At 42.3% G+C, this 17575-nt stretch overlaps 2 protein-coding genes across 6 annotated transcripts in view; both read right to left on the reverse strand.

Moving 5' to 3' along the window:
- brpf1 (bromodomain and PHD finger containing, 1) lies at positions 1–10669 on the reverse strand. Of its 3 annotated transcripts, none has more exons than XM_087833752.1 (17): positions 10453–10669; positions 10107–10237; positions 8488–9275; positions 7933–8122; positions 7554–7841; positions 6522–7039; positions 6083–6272; positions 5776–5907; positions 5470–5598; positions 4886–5267; positions 4018–4326; positions 3616–3891; positions 3380–3527; positions 3004–3134; positions 2180–2295; positions 1934–2088; positions 1–1136 (listed from the first exon to the last, which is right to left on the reverse strand). In XM_087833752.1, the coding sequence occupies exons 3-17, from the start codon at positions 9228–9230 to the stop codon at positions 953–955; spliced, it is 3891 nt and encodes a 1296-aa protein (XP_087689878.1). In that variant the 5' UTR covers positions 9231–9275; positions 10107–10237; positions 10453–10669; the 3' UTR covers positions 1–952. The 3 variants fall into 3 exon arrangements, with proteins under 3 accessions (XP_087689878.1, XP_087689877.1, XP_087689876.1); XM_087833751.1 differs by having other exon boundaries at positions 10058–10237; XM_087833750.1 differs by lacking the exon at positions 10107–10237.
- Positions 10670–11078: 409 nt separating this feature from the next.
- Positions 11079–17575, reverse strand: part of LOC102798545 (serine/threonine-protein kinase WNK2) — a 41636-nt gene continuing 35139 nt past the window's right edge. For all 3 annotated transcript variants that reach the window (XM_006796440.3, XM_035910141.2, XM_087833753.1), the window contains 3 exons: positions 14749–14793; positions 13915–14216; positions 11079–13805 (listed from right to left, as the gene is read on the reverse strand). In XM_006796440.3, the coding sequence (XP_006796503.1) occupies positions 13455–13805; positions 13915–14216; positions 14749–14793 (698 nt within the window). In that variant the 3' untranslated portion in view covers positions 11079–13454. The remainder of the gene's footprint in view (positions 13806–13914; positions 14217–14748; positions 14794–17575) is intronic.

Consider the following 17575-nt stretch of genomic DNA (forward strand, 5'->3'; position numbering starts at 1 on the left):
TTTTGTTTTTTTTATTAAACCTCTATTGTTATGCAATCTGCTTATATAAAAGTTCTAAAGCCATCAGCCTGATACTAAGACAGACAGTGAGGCAATTGTGTGTTTCAGTTTAGTCCTCATTATTCATTGACCAAGTGGCCTGTGTGACACGTACATATCTTAACAAAACCGTAAAAACAGGAAACAGGAAACATGATGGACACGTACTGACAGACAAAAGAGACTGCACTGTGATGTTCAGTGCAGGTGGAGTGATTAGAAGTAGTCCGTGACGAAACAAGCTTGTGGACCTTGTTAATGAGAAGTCAGCAGAATAAATTACAGTAACGTTGGTATGCCCCAAAAGTGGGCTGCGACAGTCTCTTTGTGCTCCTCTGAAAAATGACTTCGACAATAGCACCAGGCCTGTCACCGTTTTCCTTTTGCGGAGGTGGATGATGAATGTGAGACGTGCTGGCGTTGTGAAATATCCACAGTGTGTGCATTCGACGTACACGACACACATTTCCCTGTTTACATATGAGATTACCTGTGTGACTGTGTGAGGAAAACCCCCCAAAAGAACAAAAAAAACAAAAACAAAAACAGGGAAAGGCAGTTGTGTATACTTCATAGCATAACACTATGTTCATTTTGTGAGTCTGTAAACCATCATCTCATTTGTTATTAAACATATATCGACCACATACGAGGAATATTTCGATTCATGATTCTGAACATAGCATATTTCTCCATTTCTTTTCTTTTCTTTTTATCAATTCTCTTAAATACAATATTTTACATGTCGGATTAAATACGGTTTAGTGTGCATGAGTGTGAATATCACGGGGCCAAGATAGTGGATTTTCTTTCTTCCCCCCACTCCTTGTTGCTGGCACTGTTTTTTTTTCCTCTTCTTCTTTGTAATCTATGATGTAGGGCTGGGCTCTCTAGCGTTCGTGTGTGTTTGTGTTCAGTCACTGTCACTAGTTTCGCTGCTGGGGTCCCCCTGCACCTTGCTGCGGTGCTGCATGGCGCGATGATAGGCCACCTGCACTGATTTGCGGATGTTGGACTTCCTGCCTTCGAGCATCTTCTCTTTGTCCAGCTCTTGGTCGACGCCCAGAGGCACCAGCTTAGAGCGCGGAAGCCACTGCCTGCAAGCACATAAGCACAAGCACAAACATTAAAGAAAACATGCATTGGTAAATGCTAAACAGACTGGCTTCTTATATAACGCTTCTCTACCTTTTATACTATAAGCCTCAATCACCCATTTAAACAAGCACTTTTTTCTACGCCAGTGTTTTCTATTTAACATTCACACTCCGACAAACGCAACAGGAACAACTGGCGGTTCTGTATCTTGCCCAACAATAATTTGGCAATCAGGCTGGAGCAGCCAGAAATCGAACCAGCAACCCTTTGATTAGACACAGTCAGTCCAGACAGAATTACTGTTTAGTTAAAGAGTAATTGGTTCCCATAATTGGTTCCCATGGTCTATTAATTTCTTGACTGACTTCAGAGTTTATGCACCCTGGATGCCTCCTAACAACTGCTGTGCTCATCAACTTTATAAATTTCTCCAAACTTAGCAAAACATGATCATAAGTAACTGCAGAGAACAAAGTGACCTAAAATAACACGTTCTTTCCCTTGTATTATCAAAAACCACGTTTGCCCCATTTCTACTGAATGTTCTGTCGCTGCACTTCCGTACAAAGGCTGCAGTTTGCTTTGAACTGTTGCCACAGAGCTACTTGTGTGCAAACATCCAGTAACATCACAAGCTGCCTTTGGTAGCAGGTTTTGTTTTATTTTTGCTTTACGCTGCTTGATTGTGTTAAAATAAAAAATACAACATATCAGCAAAAAATTAGCAGCAAAAAAAAAAGGAGGTGAACTCTGAGAATGAGTCACCTCCCCCAAAAAACATCACTTGAAAACCAACCATGTTCTCTTGTTGTCAAAGAAGAGGACCAGGAACAGGTGCTCCCTGGCCTCCTGGGTCATTTGCTCCCCAAGTTTCAGCACATCCAGAGGGGGGACAGGGATTGGGACACCTCGGTGGAACACCCCCTCCCTGGGCATCTTTGGGTCAATTATCTACAAGCAAACAGTAGCATGCAGAGGTTTAGAGAGCCAGTCATATTTTGACCGTAGTCTGTGCTATTTGTGTTGTTTGCCCGTGTCTCACCAGAGCAGGATATGAAGGATAGCCTCTGCACTTGGCCCAGACCAGGTCTAAAGCTTCCAGAGAAGAATAATCATCTGAGGCCATCCAGCACCCTGACCTGTCCCGCCCACGCACCACTGAGAGTTGGGAAAACAGCGTCCGTTAAGCAATCTCACTTCTACTTAAAAACACAATTTATCACACAATAACACTGTTCTAAGCAACTGTTGCTACAAAACACTTCCCTTTAATTGAAAATACGTTAACTCCTAATGAACCTGGGTGGGGAATGATACAGCTTCTCCAGTTTGAGCGGAGTATCCTGAACAAATGGTGCTACACAAATATAACACTTGACATAGTGAAGGGGGGGCACTTCCTTTGACAGGGAGTACAGGTCCTGCTATGCTGACATGTGGTGGCTGTGACAGATTACAGCAAAGAAACTGATGGAAAATTCAAAATGTTGTGTTATTTTTATGTTTTGTTTTTTAAAATACACCCACTGTTTTACGCTATCTTTAGCACTATCAGTGCCACATTGCAGAAATGATGTTCTGCTCTGACGTTCTCTCCTATAAGGACTTATCCGTCACATCTCTGTCGCTATTAATGTGTGAGAAAAAAAAAGTTTCAGCATATTTTTTATCTGCAGTAATGTCTTTACGGATATTTAAGCTTCAAGTAAAATTAGATTCCAATCAGACAAAATATGCCAAATTATTTACAGGCTGAAAAGGCAAAGCTATGTTGGGTGATTCTGAGAAAACACTCACTATCTAAATAAATAGAAACTAGCTGTGTGCGCTTTATGTGAGCTTTAGAGGTTATAAAAATGTGCTTACGGTGTGAAACACCCCTCGAGCCACCGACTGAGTAGGAATCATTTTCTGTGCCTGATGTTTCCTCGCTGCTATCTTCCTGGAAAGCGCGTGAGAACGACGCCTTTCCTCTGCCCTGCTTAGAGGGAGTCGTGCTGCAAGAGAAAACAGACAGAACTATCAAGAGGCGTATATTTTATCACAAGTGTTACAACAACTGGATGCTTCAAGCAGGGGGGGATTTCTGTTGTAAAGTTAAAACTGTGTGTTAAAGGTGCCATAAAATTTCAAGAGAGATGATTGTTAAGTCACTGGGTTTGTTTCTGCGAATGAAACCTTATGCTCACGTCAATTGGTAAAAGAACTGATTTTAAGAGTACCAGGCATAAGCATTAATCACCTGGTCCTGTCTGAAGCTGCACTGCTGCTGCTGCTGGTTGTGGACTCAGAGTCTGAGCTTGAACGAGGGAGATGAGGTTCACTTCTGTACACGCGGAAGCTTTCCGTTACTGGTTGGTTTCCTGTATCAAAGCCATTAGTTGGAAGTCCTGAAGGAAGAAAATAGAAACAAGTGAGTGAGGGTGCGACATGGCATTTATTGTACATTAAAAGTTTATTACGAATAATCTAATTTACCTGGCAGCAGGTCATCATTGTCACTGTCGCTGTCAGAGCTGGAGCTGGTGTGAGGGCTGCGGGGACGCTTCCTGTGCCTGCTTGGTGACAGCAGGGGGAGTTGTGGGGGACCAACAGGACTTTGGCTTACTCCTGCCCCACCATAACCTGCATCTCTGTTCTTGGGTGGGCGTCCCGGCCTTTTGGGGGGTCCAGCTATTTTTTGGTTCTTCTTGGAGAAGAGGACAGATGTCCGACGGCCCACCTCTGGAGTCAGGGATGAGGACACATTCAGATCTTGATGGGGAGAGAGGTTTATATGTTAAAACACAGGCAAATGCTTATTATTCGACTGCTATTGAACAGCAAATATCGTTTTCACTGTTATGTCGGACATTAGTGCTAATATTTTCCTAGACACACCCTTTCCACCAATCTCCTGGCTGCTGCTCTCTCCCCCCTCATCGTGGTGTCCTGCAGATGATGAGTGATGGGGGAGAGAAGAACTCCGGTCTCCTCCGCCCACAGAGTCCCGGCCCCCCATGCCAGAGCCTCCTTCACGCTGGTGTGCAAGCTTCCTTTTGATCACACTGATCTCCTTTCTTAGGGCCTTGGCTCTGCGAGACTGGCCAATGCTATGCTTCCCTGAGCTGACCTCATCGAGACGGGACTGCAGGTAATGCAGCTGCTCTTCCAGAGGTAACCGCCGCCTGTTCTCTGGCAGGAGCAGGTCTGCGCAAGGCAAGCAGAAAGAGAAGCAGTTAAGAGATGTTGGAAATGAAAAGAAAATCAATCTTATAAAGCAGTCACACATAACCAGAAACAGAAAATATAAAAGTAGGTTTGTTTCCTGGTTAGCTATATATGGGGTAGGCTATCTTTGAGCCAGACAGACGACAACATCAAGCTTTAAACATAAAGTACAAATCCAGCATACACAAGCACACAGGATGTATGATAATGTTTTAGCTCAACTGAAACGGAACTGCATGAATTACAAGCGTCACCTAGTGGTAGCAACATGAACTTCTCTGCACCATATTGTATGTTACTGTTCACCATTGAGCCTTTATTTTGTGACAAGGGACAGCACTGCAACCTAAAATGTAATTTTTTTAAATTTATTTTATAAAACACTGTATCATACAGCATATTAATTAGACAAAAAATACCTTTTAATGATCTAAAATCTTAAATCACATGTTTGTTTTTCTCCCTCCTTCTCCTTTAGCTGGTGCTTGAGGAAAAAATTATATTGGTTCCCAAGAACCTCCCAGTCAGCGACACTCACCATCTTCATTAGAAGACAACGGTCGATCTCTTTCTCTATCCCTGTCTCGCTCTCGCTCCCTCTCCCGCTCTCTGTCTCTCTCTTGCTCACGCTGGGTGTCCGGGCTTGGCTCTCGTGGTAGATGCATGCCGGTCTCGTAATCGAAGCCGATCCGTTCAGCTTGTCGCCTGGCTGTTCTTATGACAGCCCCGCCCATCTCTCTGAGCCGCAAGGCAGCGCGATAAAAGACTGTGTCCTTGGCGTTGTACTTGAGACAGTTGTTGACAATGAGCCCAAAATCGGCCTCAAAGGCCTCAAAAGTGAGGTAGCGGTGAGACTCCAGCAAGTTCCACATGGTCTGAAAGTCCATTGGAGTGTCAATATGGTCCAGGTAGTCTGGCACCTAGGTGACAAAGAAGTAGTGAGGCGACCGAGCCAGTTAAAAAAAATCCAATCATATTTGTACAGTGAATGGAGAAGAAAGAAGGAAAGCCTAAAATACATCATGCCAGGTATGTAATATACAGACATAAAGTAGAAAAGAGTCAAATATAAGTATCTGAACATAATCAGATTTCTTGTGCTTGTGAGTATGTTGCATTTACCTCTGCCAGAGGCACAGGCTCAGTGAAAAAGTTGTTAGTGTCTCTCTCCTGTAACTGTTCCAAGGTACTCCTCAACAGCACCAGGAAGGGAGTCAGCTGCATCTCCAGCGCCATCTGCTGCACTTTAATCTGAAAACAGACACATTTTTAGCAATAAACTAACAAAGTAGTGCACAGTTGGAAGTATACAGCCTGATCTACATAAAGGAGATGCATATTGTTCTTTGTTCTGTAATCTCACTGTATCTTGAACAAAAGAAAAAAGAAACAAAACAAAACGCTCTCTTGCTATTCTTCACATCTCACCGTCTCCCTCTTGAGCTTCTCCCTCTTTCGGATGAGCTCCACCAGTAGCCTCGCTCTTTCCAGGTCGTGTCTCAGCCTCTGCCATGCTTTTAGCTGCTCCTTTAAAGCGGTCTGTTTCTCCTCGCTATCTCTCTGCAACATTAACGTGCACAATCCCATAAACATGTTAGAACAAATTACATTAAAAGGTATCAAGTCATGTCTGTTTATTTTTTAGCACATTTCAACACAACAGATGCTAAACGAAGTGTTTCAGGTATCAGACAACAGAATGAGACGAACACAGAATCACAGCAACAGAAATTACCGAGGAAGGTTGTGACGCAGGCTGTGGTGGGAGTGGGTCAATGTGTCGCTGCGACTGTAAGTGTGTCTGAAGCCGGCGCAAAAGAGGCACACCGTTCCGACTTTGCCTCTTCAGCGTCCAGTAGCTGTGAAGTCGTTGCATGAATTGGCTTTTCCTGGGTACCGTCAGGTTGCTGGTGATTTTGCTCAACCTGCAGAGAAGCAAATACTGTTTTAACTCTTAAGCATGTTGTAAATGTAAACCATGTTGCAAATGCACTAACAAAGGTAAAGCCTTTAAGACCAACATGTCACAAAAGACAATGATAAGGTATTTAAAATTATTTACAGTCTAAATCAAAAATGCACGGATAGTTTTCTATTAACAGCAAAAGGCATATATGTGCTTACTGGGCGCACGACTTTGAGGCCCAGATAGAGCAGGTGAAGTACAGGCCTACCTGTGGGGTGGTATACAGGGCACTGACACCACTGGTGCAGCAGCTCTCCTCTCAGCTAAGATCTTTCTGGCTCTTTTCATCTTCAGCCTGGATTTGGCCTTTGCCCTCTTCACCCGCTCAGAGCTCCAGCCCTTAGAGTCATCATCATGGCCGATGCTAGGCTCGTCATCTTCCTCCAGCTCGCCCTCGCTGTTGGATGACCCCATGCTGGCCCCACCGACTCCTCCTAAAGGACGTGCTGAACCGGGGGGCGTGTGGATGTCACAGTATGCCGTCTTGCGTACGCTGAAAGAGGTACCGTTGGCCCCAGTCTCTCTTACAGGCTCCATTTTCATATAGAGGCCTGCCTGCTGGGCACAGGTGACATGGAAAGCTGTGTAACAGTTGGCTTTGTGACACTGGATGCAGGCGCCCGAGCCACGCTGTTTGCAGATGTAGCAGGTGAGCTTCCAGCGTGCAGGAGGGATGTGCTCGATGCTATCGATCGGCTCCAGAAAGACTGTGTTCGCAAAGCAGACCTGCAGAAAGGCAGGAGAATTTGTAAACATCATCACAGTTAAATAAAGTAAAAAAAAACAAAACAAAACCCAAGACTGACTAAGCATGCTTCACTGTACATCAACTGAGACAGTATTTATCTGGCTGTTACGTTTAACATTCCCACAGTCTTTAACTGTGTAATATCAATAATAATTATGAACTTCTTCTTTTTTTTTACATATCCCTTTTAAAATCAGAGTTTAGAAAATGACAGCGAGACTGACGTTGCACAAAATAATTACAATAGACAGTAAATTAATAATAGTAAATATCGCTGAAATATAAAAGGAAAGGCAACACAGATAAACAATCTTTATCTCCTCTGCCAGGTTGTTCTAAAGCCAAGGGGCTTTGATGGCAAACAGCATGAGCACCTTTAAATTTAAGTTTCTAGGATCTAAGGCTGTGAACTGGCTCAGATGAGTTGAGCTTATTCAGTTTGTCGATATCTGCATAGTGATGTCGTTCCAAATCAAACATATATGGATTTACCTCTGGGATCCAGAGGGCGCACACTACGTGGGCCCAGCGTGCGTCGTCTGTCTGCTTGAAAGCACCTCCTTTGTTCGGGCACAGAGCACAGTCCACAGCTCTGCTCGGCGACTGCAGGCACCGGCGACATAACCACTGGCCCTCCGGGATATAGGGAACGCCATAGCACTCCTGGTGTACTGCCAAATTACACATGTCGCAAAACAAAATCACGTTGCTGTTCTGACACTCTCCATCGTTACAGATGCAGCAGACGGCATCTTCGTCAATCAAGGTACTGGGGTCCGCCTGAGAGAAAGGAGCACAAGGACACATTACAGATGAAAGCATTTATGTCAAGTTTGAACCATCGTCTCCTTCTTTTGTCTGATTAAAGTACCTTATTGTGACTCTCAAAGTATGACTCCTTCTCTAAGCGGTCCATGAGATACTCAAAAACCTCCTGAGGGATGGGTGTCACACCGTCACGCCGCCGCTTGTCGTTCATGATATCAAGCCAGATGTAGTCCTCCTCATCGATGTCATACTCTACCTCCTCATCTAGCTCCTCCACAGATTTATCAATGTACCTAGAGTAAAAAAAGAAAGACAGAAGAGTCAAATTAAGACGTATTCATTCAAAGAATACTTAGCGTGCAAAAAAATATAATTCATTATGGTGCCAATTGTAATTCAGTGTAAAGACAAAAATAATGACGGAAAAGTATGAATCTGAAGCACAGTAATCAGTATTTCCTGCTAATAAAGTGGAGACTGGCTGGACTGTATCAAACATTTAGGTCAGGAAATATTTATTGTATTTTATATATATATATATATATATCCATCCACTCAAACAACTCACTACCAACTGCTTTTGCTTTAAAATGGATGTTCCTCTCAACAATCCTGCTTATAATACATATGAATTAAATGACTACATTTATTTGCAGACCTGTAGTATGATAATGGCCGAGGTGGGGCATCAGGTCGGTCTTGGTCGAGTTCTCTGAACACAGCCTCCGGTAGCTTGACTGCAGGACCAGACTGAGCGCTGTGATGATGAGATAAGCCATCCTTCTTCTTGGCTTTGCTCTTATGTTTCCCAGTCTTTGGTGTGGATTTTCCCCCATTAGAAGATGGGATATCTGAGCGGTCCTTGCCACTCCCTCCTAACTCGCTGCCACCGGCTCCACCGTCACTACCATTACACATGCCGCCACCACTACTACCAGTTCCAGATGGAGGAGTGTCTTCTGCATCACTGTCTTCATCTGACACCACATCTATATTTTCGAAGATGCTAATGCGGTGAATGCGCCCTTGAATCTCCACCTCCACCATGCGCTGTGCCTGGGCGTAGGTCATGGTCTCTCTCCCTGGGGAATGGGAGCGTTCCGATCGGTTGGGGCTAACAGGCGTGTTCCCTCCATGACCCAGTCCTCCTCCTCCGTTACCCCCGCCATCATCCGTATCCCCTGAACCAGTCAGCGAGGCACGAGGAGGACGTCCCTTCCTCTTCTTCTGAGGCACAGCCTGGGCAGGAGTTGGGTTGTCATGGTCATAGTGGTAAAGGTGATACTCAATGCCGCTGTAGCTTTTGTAGACCTTACGGCAAGTCTCCACGGGACACTCATAAGGGGGCTTAGTGGCCCGCAGGTTGTGGCAGAATGTCTTCACGTCAAAGTCCAGCCCCATTGTGCCAACAGCCACTGCTGGGACAGATGGTGTTCAAGTTTACATCTGAAACACATGAGCACAACGGGGAACAATGATATTTGTTAAAAACAACGCACATAACAGATACTGGGCACTGTCTCCCAAGAGTTGCCTTAAAGAACCCCAGACACCAACGAAATGCACCTGTTATGGTGCAATCACGTGACCACTGCTGGTAGCAAACAAATTATGATCTGTTATTCAGTAACAGGTGCACTAAGTTCAGCGTGTTTGCTATGATCATTGAGAACTACAATCATGTAATACAAGCAGCAAACAGTAACGGCAACAGCTACAGCTGGGCAGCTGTAAACCCGAGCTCATTTGCGGTTCTTGACGAAAGAACTCAACCTTTATCTCGTTCGAACCCTTCCACCCTCTACCTCCTAAGCTAACCAACGAACTTTGTGTATTTTAACACAGCTAACGTTAGCATTAGCATTTTGCTGCTGCATTCCCCCCAAAACAAAGCTGCAGTTAGCTTGCTGGCTAACAGCAGCTAGCAAACAACAACACTGGCCACTACGTAAACAAGCACAGTTCAAGAGAATAACCCTACAGCACATGAAGTAACCTTACAAACTAGCCACGCTAGTCGCCATTATTATTAAATACTGTTCTTATTTTTTATTGTAACCTTTGCTCGGTATTTCATTCAAGCTCAGTAACGTTTAAATAGAGTGCCAAACTGTAGTTGTGTCCCCTGGGCAAACGCTAGCCTCGCAAATCAAACCATTACAGCGCATTCCAGTATAGTTAATATTAAAACAAATAAAACACACATGAATGTTTGGGGCTATACACACCGCAGCCTGGCCGTTCAGACCCCAGTGTTTCCCTCCACAATGACCTCACCCTGTGAATTTCTGAGGCAAAATGACAGCCTGGCTTCCTGAAGAGCATGTGTGGAGGCTTTATCAAACTAAGGTCCATCAAAAGCGTTCCTTCTCCTCCTTTAAGCCAAAATATCAGCGAAATCGTTTTCTCTGTAACGAGAAACAGCCAGACATGATTATTTTTTTCCGCAGTAGGGCTAACACCAAGGTCTGTTCATGTTGTCGGAGTACGGTGGGTTACTATGGATAACACCAATTACTGTAAAAATACACACACAGTCATCTAGTGTGATCTTTTTTAGCCAAACATGGCCCTTTTCGCCATTTAAAGCTAATACTTCTGATCTAACGTTATAAACACTTACTACTCCACGTTCCTCGAGACCTGCGTGCTTCGGAAACCTCACAGCAGCGGTTGTTGTAGATTGATTTTTAATTCATTAAATAATCCCAGCAGAGCTCAGAAGAGGCGTAGGTACAGAAAAAAAATGTTTTCATGAAACCATATAATAGCCAAAGAATTTCATTGTGTTGGGAATAATTCAGGAACTCGGTTGAACAAAAGGGGCAACCATTACTGTAACGCTACGACACAGATGCGGGTCGACAGATTCGCCACACAAAGCGGGGTCTTATTTCTCCACTTTCTTTCCTGACTGTAGCCTGTTAGAACATATTGAGTGAGATTTTGTAATATAATTAACTTAATCTATTTAAAGGGTTTGTTAAAGTATTTATTTTCCTTGCCAGGGTTTGTACTGTATGTTGCGAATCTGTGGCGTCTGTTCAAAGACGTCGAGGGTGTGAAAACTCGAGCCTCACAGAAACACCTCCTGTCCGTCGTAAAAATATAATAATATAATTCTGAGTATTTATAAATTTAAATAATAAAAATGAAAACTCTCACTCCAAGCTACTTACAAAAAGTAAACAAATTATTTATGAAATACACGGAAGACACTAAAAATGCAAATAACAACGAGACATGCTATCAAGCATAAAATATTTATTTCTCTCTCAACATACAGTCTGTGATAAGAGTGCAGCAGGATAGGGTGGGGTAATGCAGTGGGACATACAGCAGGCAAAAAGCAATCCCACAGTTTGAATACAAGCCTTTGACAACCAGTGCATATTCACCAGGGGGCAATGTTGTCCACAGAAGAGCGAGATGAGCAGAGGGAGAAGGTGTCAGAGCTGCTTTCCCCTCTGTGTGTATCAGCTCTTCATTTCATCAGTGCATCCAAATGAATATGCCATAGAGTTGTTCCCTTCTCTGCTCTCCAGTAAGTTAGCAGCGAGGGAGGTGGAACAAAACATACCAGATACAAATGACAGAGAACAGAAATCTCTTACTACTGGAAGTATTTCACCAAAGCAGAAGACTCTGCATAATATCCTATAAAAGTCCAATTCAAACCGAATTGATGGAATAATATACTTCAAAGCAACCCCTCCTCCTCATCCAATACCACCACCACCATCAATATCATTTTCATCCAAAAACAACAAAAAAAAAAAACCAAAAACAAAAACAGAAAAACAAAATGTACAAAACAAGAAAACTGTACAATTCACAGCTTGGCAAGATTGGTGGTGCTGAAATCTTTCAAATGTGCTGTGGAGATGTGAAATTTCTAACCATAATAGCAATAACTGTTAAGCTTTGTGGAACATGAAAAGTTGGCCATGCTCGTCGGTGATATAAAAGTACAGATGGGTGAAACCCACTTATATACAGTGTAGGAACTCTTTTAACGCAGAATAAAAGGAGAATATGTGTTGTGCAAATCTCCCACATCGAGTGTCGTTTGCATTTTGAAATATATCGCTGGAAAGAAACTGGAAAACAGAGCAGACATCAAAAGCAACGTGTGAAATGAACACATCAAAATTTCAACAAGGCAATAACACTGCTTTATGAGTGTCCCATTTGTTAATCTGAGGAGTCTTATTTTTTTAGTGCCATTGTATGTGAACAGAAAGCCTAACTACACAGTAGGATCACCTTAACAAATGATAGCAGCATCACCAAAAAAAAGAAAAAGAAAAGAAAAGCATCAAACATCAAATATGTTGAAAACATCAGAGCTAACTTGTGATTTCACAGAACATTTTACATACAGTGTAGGCTGAGTACTAGCAAAGTTGAAAGAACATTTACTGGAAGTGAATTCAGTTTGCTGCGTGGATTGTAATCTTTATACTTTGCCCGGTAACTTCTGTCTTCTGTCTGGTGCTTGGTGATTTGCGACGTTTGTTCAACTTTTTAGCTTGCTCCTGTTGCACACATTAGAGATAAGGCTTGTGGCAAGGCCACGATCAAAGCTTTGTTGAGGGGTTTAAATTGCACTTTTGAGCCTCAAGCCTTCACATAGTAATCGCTACATTCTGATCAGAACACTTCCGGAGGCATATACTGTAGAAAGAACTATGTACAGTATGTATGGCTCTGGACACCGCCTTTCCTTTGAGCACAAAGCTATAACACTGCCAGCTCTTGTGCTGTCAAATGTATCAGCTGTCCTATCAAAAAGAGGCTGTGTCCTGCTGAACCATTTTGACCTGAATGAGTGGATTTTGGCTGCTGGCATATTTTTTTTCTCCCTTCCCTCATCAGTCGTACATTAACCGTTTGTTTCTGAAAGGCATCGGTACGTCTCACCGCTATGGCATTCCATCTGTCACAGGGGTGGAAAGTAAACAAGAGTTAAAACACGATTCTGTTATTTAAATAAAACTACATACTGTGATGACAGTGCAGTAACAGAAGGGCATTCATATGTAAACCAAAAAAAAATAAAAAATAAAAATTGCAATGTATTAAAAACTCAAGACTGCATTCAAGCTACATTAAAATAATATATCTTGGATGCAGACTTGTGGTTTTTTTTCTTTTTTCCAAGAAGAAAAAAAAATATATAAATTAATGTTCAAGGCACTACATTCTTTCCAATAGATTCATCATACTGTCCTATTATTGTATCTCAAACCACTGGTATTTGGATTCCAATGTAGTGTTTAAAGTGTACTTAACCCAGAAAGGCAAAAGCAACAAGAAAATTGCAGAATTGAAGAATAAAATGAAATATGGATGTTGTGACCACACATAAAATGACTAGTATGGCTGAGTCATGACTAAAGCCAAAAAAGTATTCAAACATACTTACTTAACATGTACTGTATAATATACACACATATCTACACTCACACACACACAATTTACTACAGATTAGTGTTGCATGAAGAATCAACACTTTTCTCATGGTATTTACATGATGGGATTATGTACATGTGTTGCTCTGAACAGAGCAGAGTGGAGCTGGACTGTCTTGCAAATACACACTAATAAATTTTGGTAAGCAGATTAAGTAGTCCTTGTGGTTTTTGGACACGGGCCATTCTCGGGGCTGTGGATAACCAGAGGGTAAGCTTGAATCTGTGGGTTTGCCATTGTGCCATAGGGCATCATTCTTGCTGCACCAAGCAAGCCTACAGGGACCACAGACCCTACAGGACTGGGCAAGCTGGGCCATCTCTGGGGATAAAGAGGACCGGGAACCATCCCAGCATAGGAGCCTGCGGGAACGAGGTAACCAGGAGAGGGCGCTGTGGATGAGTTTGACGATAGGGTTGCAGGTATACGAGGGCCTAAAGCAGCAGTCAGGGGGCATGAAAGAGGCAGCTGGAACTTGCCGGGACCGTTATGACATTTCATCTGGAACAGAGGGGACAAAATATGTGCACAGACTCAGGCTGACTCATGCTTACATTAAGAATGATGAAGTACAGCTCCTAAACTCTCAGTCACTCTCTGTTCCAAATACCTCACGAGTAACTGCTCCCATCGGTGCTGCACCGCCTTCCAGGTCTTGCCGACGCCTCTGCTGTTTCATCTGGTTCAGGGAAGGTCGTGCTTGACTGGCCGCTGCTACAGTTTCCTTTGTCCAGTCATCAACCAGTTTGTGAAGATCATCAGTAAACGTGCCTCTCTTGTTGTTGCTGTTGTTGGTCTGGACCTGAGCGAGACGTGTGAATGGCTGAGGAGAAGGTGAGGATGTTGCTGCAGAGAGTGATGGCTGAGTCTGACTGGAGGCTGTTTGAGCAGTGGTGGTGTTGAGAGAGGACCCTGAAAAGACACAAAGGTCTTAAAATCGGCCTAGTTAAAAAACAAAACAAACAAACAAACAAACAAAAAAAAAAAAAAAAAACAGCTGTCAAATCAATTGGCTGCTGTATGGCAGAATTAAGGACAGTTTCACAAAAAAATCCAAAAAAACCCTGTAATGTCACCTTTCATGAAAGCCACGTTTAAATAATCCTCATCATTCTGGCGAGGCTAGAGCAAAATGAGTGTACAGGTAAAGTTGTGACACATATTTTGCCAGCAGCCAAAGGATTACAACATACATGTCTTTCATGAACAATTAAATAAAAATGAAATGTTTGATATGCAAGCAGTGACAAAATCCAGCAACCAAGACATGTAGGCACACTGCCATGCAAAACATGAAACAAATTAATGCAACAATCTGTTGAGTACCCACGTTTAAACAACGGAGACATTTTCAAGTGCCAAATTAATTTCAGAGAAAAAAAGGACTAAAATAGTGAGGACGAATAGAAAAGACAGAGAGTAAGAAAGTAAATGAGATAGTTACTACTACTGCGTTCTTTGCCTAGACATAGTCGTTTCAGAGTGGACCCTATAAAAAGGTAAAACAGCACAAGACAGAAACAGTTAGGCCAGGACACACTGCACACCACAAGTAGGTGGACAAGCTGCTTCAAAAGCACATTCAGCTATCAAAACAACTGAGGAGAGAGAAAGAGGAAAAGGAGGAAGAGGGGTGTAAAAATCAGTGAGGACTAGAGGAGCAAATCTAGGTGTTCTCTTTAATATCATTTGAAGAGCTGATTTTTAGAAAGTGTACAAGCCTAAAAGAAATCACAACTTGCCTTTACGTGTCATGTTGCATGTTTGTTCCTGCACATTTATTGAACTTTTCATGATTATATTTAATATGGAATATATCAAAAATATTGGACAGAAATTTGGAAAAATGCAGCTACTGTCGTATAAATTTGTACTTTTTGTTTGATCATTGGAATAATGGATGATTTACTGTTTCATTAACTGGTAGGGAGAAACTACAAAATGTGTAACATTGTGTTTTCTGAGAAAGAATATTGGAGCCTGGATTTAAAGGGAAGCAAAATGATCCCTTTGTCGATGTGAGAATGCCTGTGAAACAAAATATGAAACCAAAACAAATAAAATTTAACCAACTGAAAGCACACAGATACAAGCTGGAACTCGTCAGAGTCAGCAATTAAAAAGAAAAAACCAAAAATCCAAACATGCAGGTAACTCAGGAGAGGTGAAAGAACAAAACCATAGTAATATTGATGATACAGCCCTTCATATGGCGGAGCAAGTCTCCATCAGTGCCCTGCCTGGCGCCTGCACCATGCACGTCTTCTCCATCCAAACATGAGGGACAGAGAGAGCTTTCCTCAATCAAAGCATAGGGCCCTGCCTATTAGGGAAGGGTTGGGTTTTTTTCTCTGTGTTAGTATACACAGGATGGCAGACTTAGTGCCTCGACTCGTCTGTATGTGTGTGTGTGGGAGGGGGTGTTACACAATCAAAATTAACCGTGGATGGAAACACACAACAAATAAATAGGGTATAAAGAGTTTGCCATTCTCTCTCAGATGCACACACACATACACAAACACACTCACACCATCTTGTATTAGGCCCATGTTTGGACAGGACTAGGCATTCACAAGCTCCAGCGTGCTTGTGGGGTCTATTTTTGAATGCCAGAAGCACTGCACAAAGCAACTGTATGAAGAGCAGGGGGCAATATATTTAAAAATTAATAATTATGAATGTAACTGCAGTTCTGTGAATTATGGATGATTGCCAGAGGAAAGACTGTAAACTGACATAGGTACCTACAACATTAAAGTTATTGCAGCCTGGATTTTGAATATAAGAGGCAGCACACCCTAGAAATGTTTCCTTTTCAATCTTAAGGTCAACTGGATGCAATCTGGGTCCTCAGGGACACTGAATTCATAGAAATATAGCTACTCTTTGTTCTACTTCCTTTCTCCCACCGACTAAATACAGATCACAGTACAGCACTGGGTTGGTAAGATGGTTGATAACAATTACATGTTGTTTCACAGCTCTCTTTCTATCTGGGAAATATCCCTCTGTGCAAATGAAACACTGGAAAAACTGACTGCATAGAAATTACGCTCTACTTCAGTGCACAGAAATTATTTTCAGCAACTTGAACCTGCAGATCTCAACACCCGCACAAAGAGCCACACGTCTGAGTCATGCTGCACTTCTTCAGAAAAATATAATCAAAAAAGGCTTTAATTCAAGCTGAAAATATACAACACAGCCAGGAAAGAAAGGTCACCCTGCACGAATGAATGAATTGAAATGTCTTTATATTTTTCTCTGAGATCCCCCAGAGTCAGGTAATTCCCATTTCTATATATAGCTGCTGTAATCAAGTCACTTTAATTAAATCACTGTCTTCAAGTAAACTAAATCACAGAAGAAGAGTGATTTTATAATGCTAGTAGTAGATTTTGCTTAGTAAATACATTTTAACTCGGGGGTGATTGTGTTTTAAATTATATTGCAGACAATAAGGGTTTTATTAGAAGAAGCCATAAATGCTGACTTACAAACACAAACAAGTCTAGAAAACAGCAGAGACTGTATCTATCTGTAAATGTCACACTTTTGTACCAATTACAAGCTTTAAAAGTACGGTGCCGGCCAGTGCTACAGCTCAGCCTCCTAGTAGATGCACATATGGCATAAGTTTAAAACTAGCTCATTTTTGAGCTATTGTGCTCACAAACTTGGATGTCCATACCACCCACCAGGTTTGACGATGTCAGTCTTTTATGGCTGAGGGGTAAAAACCCTAACACATTCGCAGACTTTCAGCAAAGTCACATGCTATAAAACAAACAGTACACAGAGTGACCTGTAGGGCTGTTCGATATAACGATATATATCGGATGACCATATAAAAACGTCTATCGTTTCATTTTACGCTATCGTTTGTTTCGTTGTGTCGCAAAATAAACTGTTTATGGCAATATTTTTTCTCCGTTTTAATGGTCACTGTAGTGGCTATATTAATTTCTTAAAGTTCTCCCTTTCTCTTATATTTAATATAACCACACTATGGATGGACAAGCGCCTGTTTTTATGCGTTGTGGTTAGCAACAACGACGGTAACAACATCGCGCGTCCGCTTGTTTATGTACCACATAAACCTTTCACAATAAAGCTCAAGATCCTGTTGAGACTTTTCAAAATAAACTGAATCACGTGAAAGAGCAGATTATTTACGGATGAGAAGTAAAAAAAAAAAGAGCCGCCAGGTGCTAAAAAATAAACCTTAGACTCAAACGTTAGAACAGGCTTTTCCCCGCAGCACGCCG

Source organism: Neolamprologus brichardi, chromosome 20, assembly GCF_056152115.1.
Source record: "Neolamprologus brichardi isolate AB-2024 chromosome 20, ASM5615211v1, whole genome shotgun sequence".
In the NCBI taxonomy this organism is placed as follows: Eukaryota; Metazoa; Chordata; class Actinopteri; order Cichliformes; family Cichlidae; genus Neolamprologus; species Neolamprologus brichardi.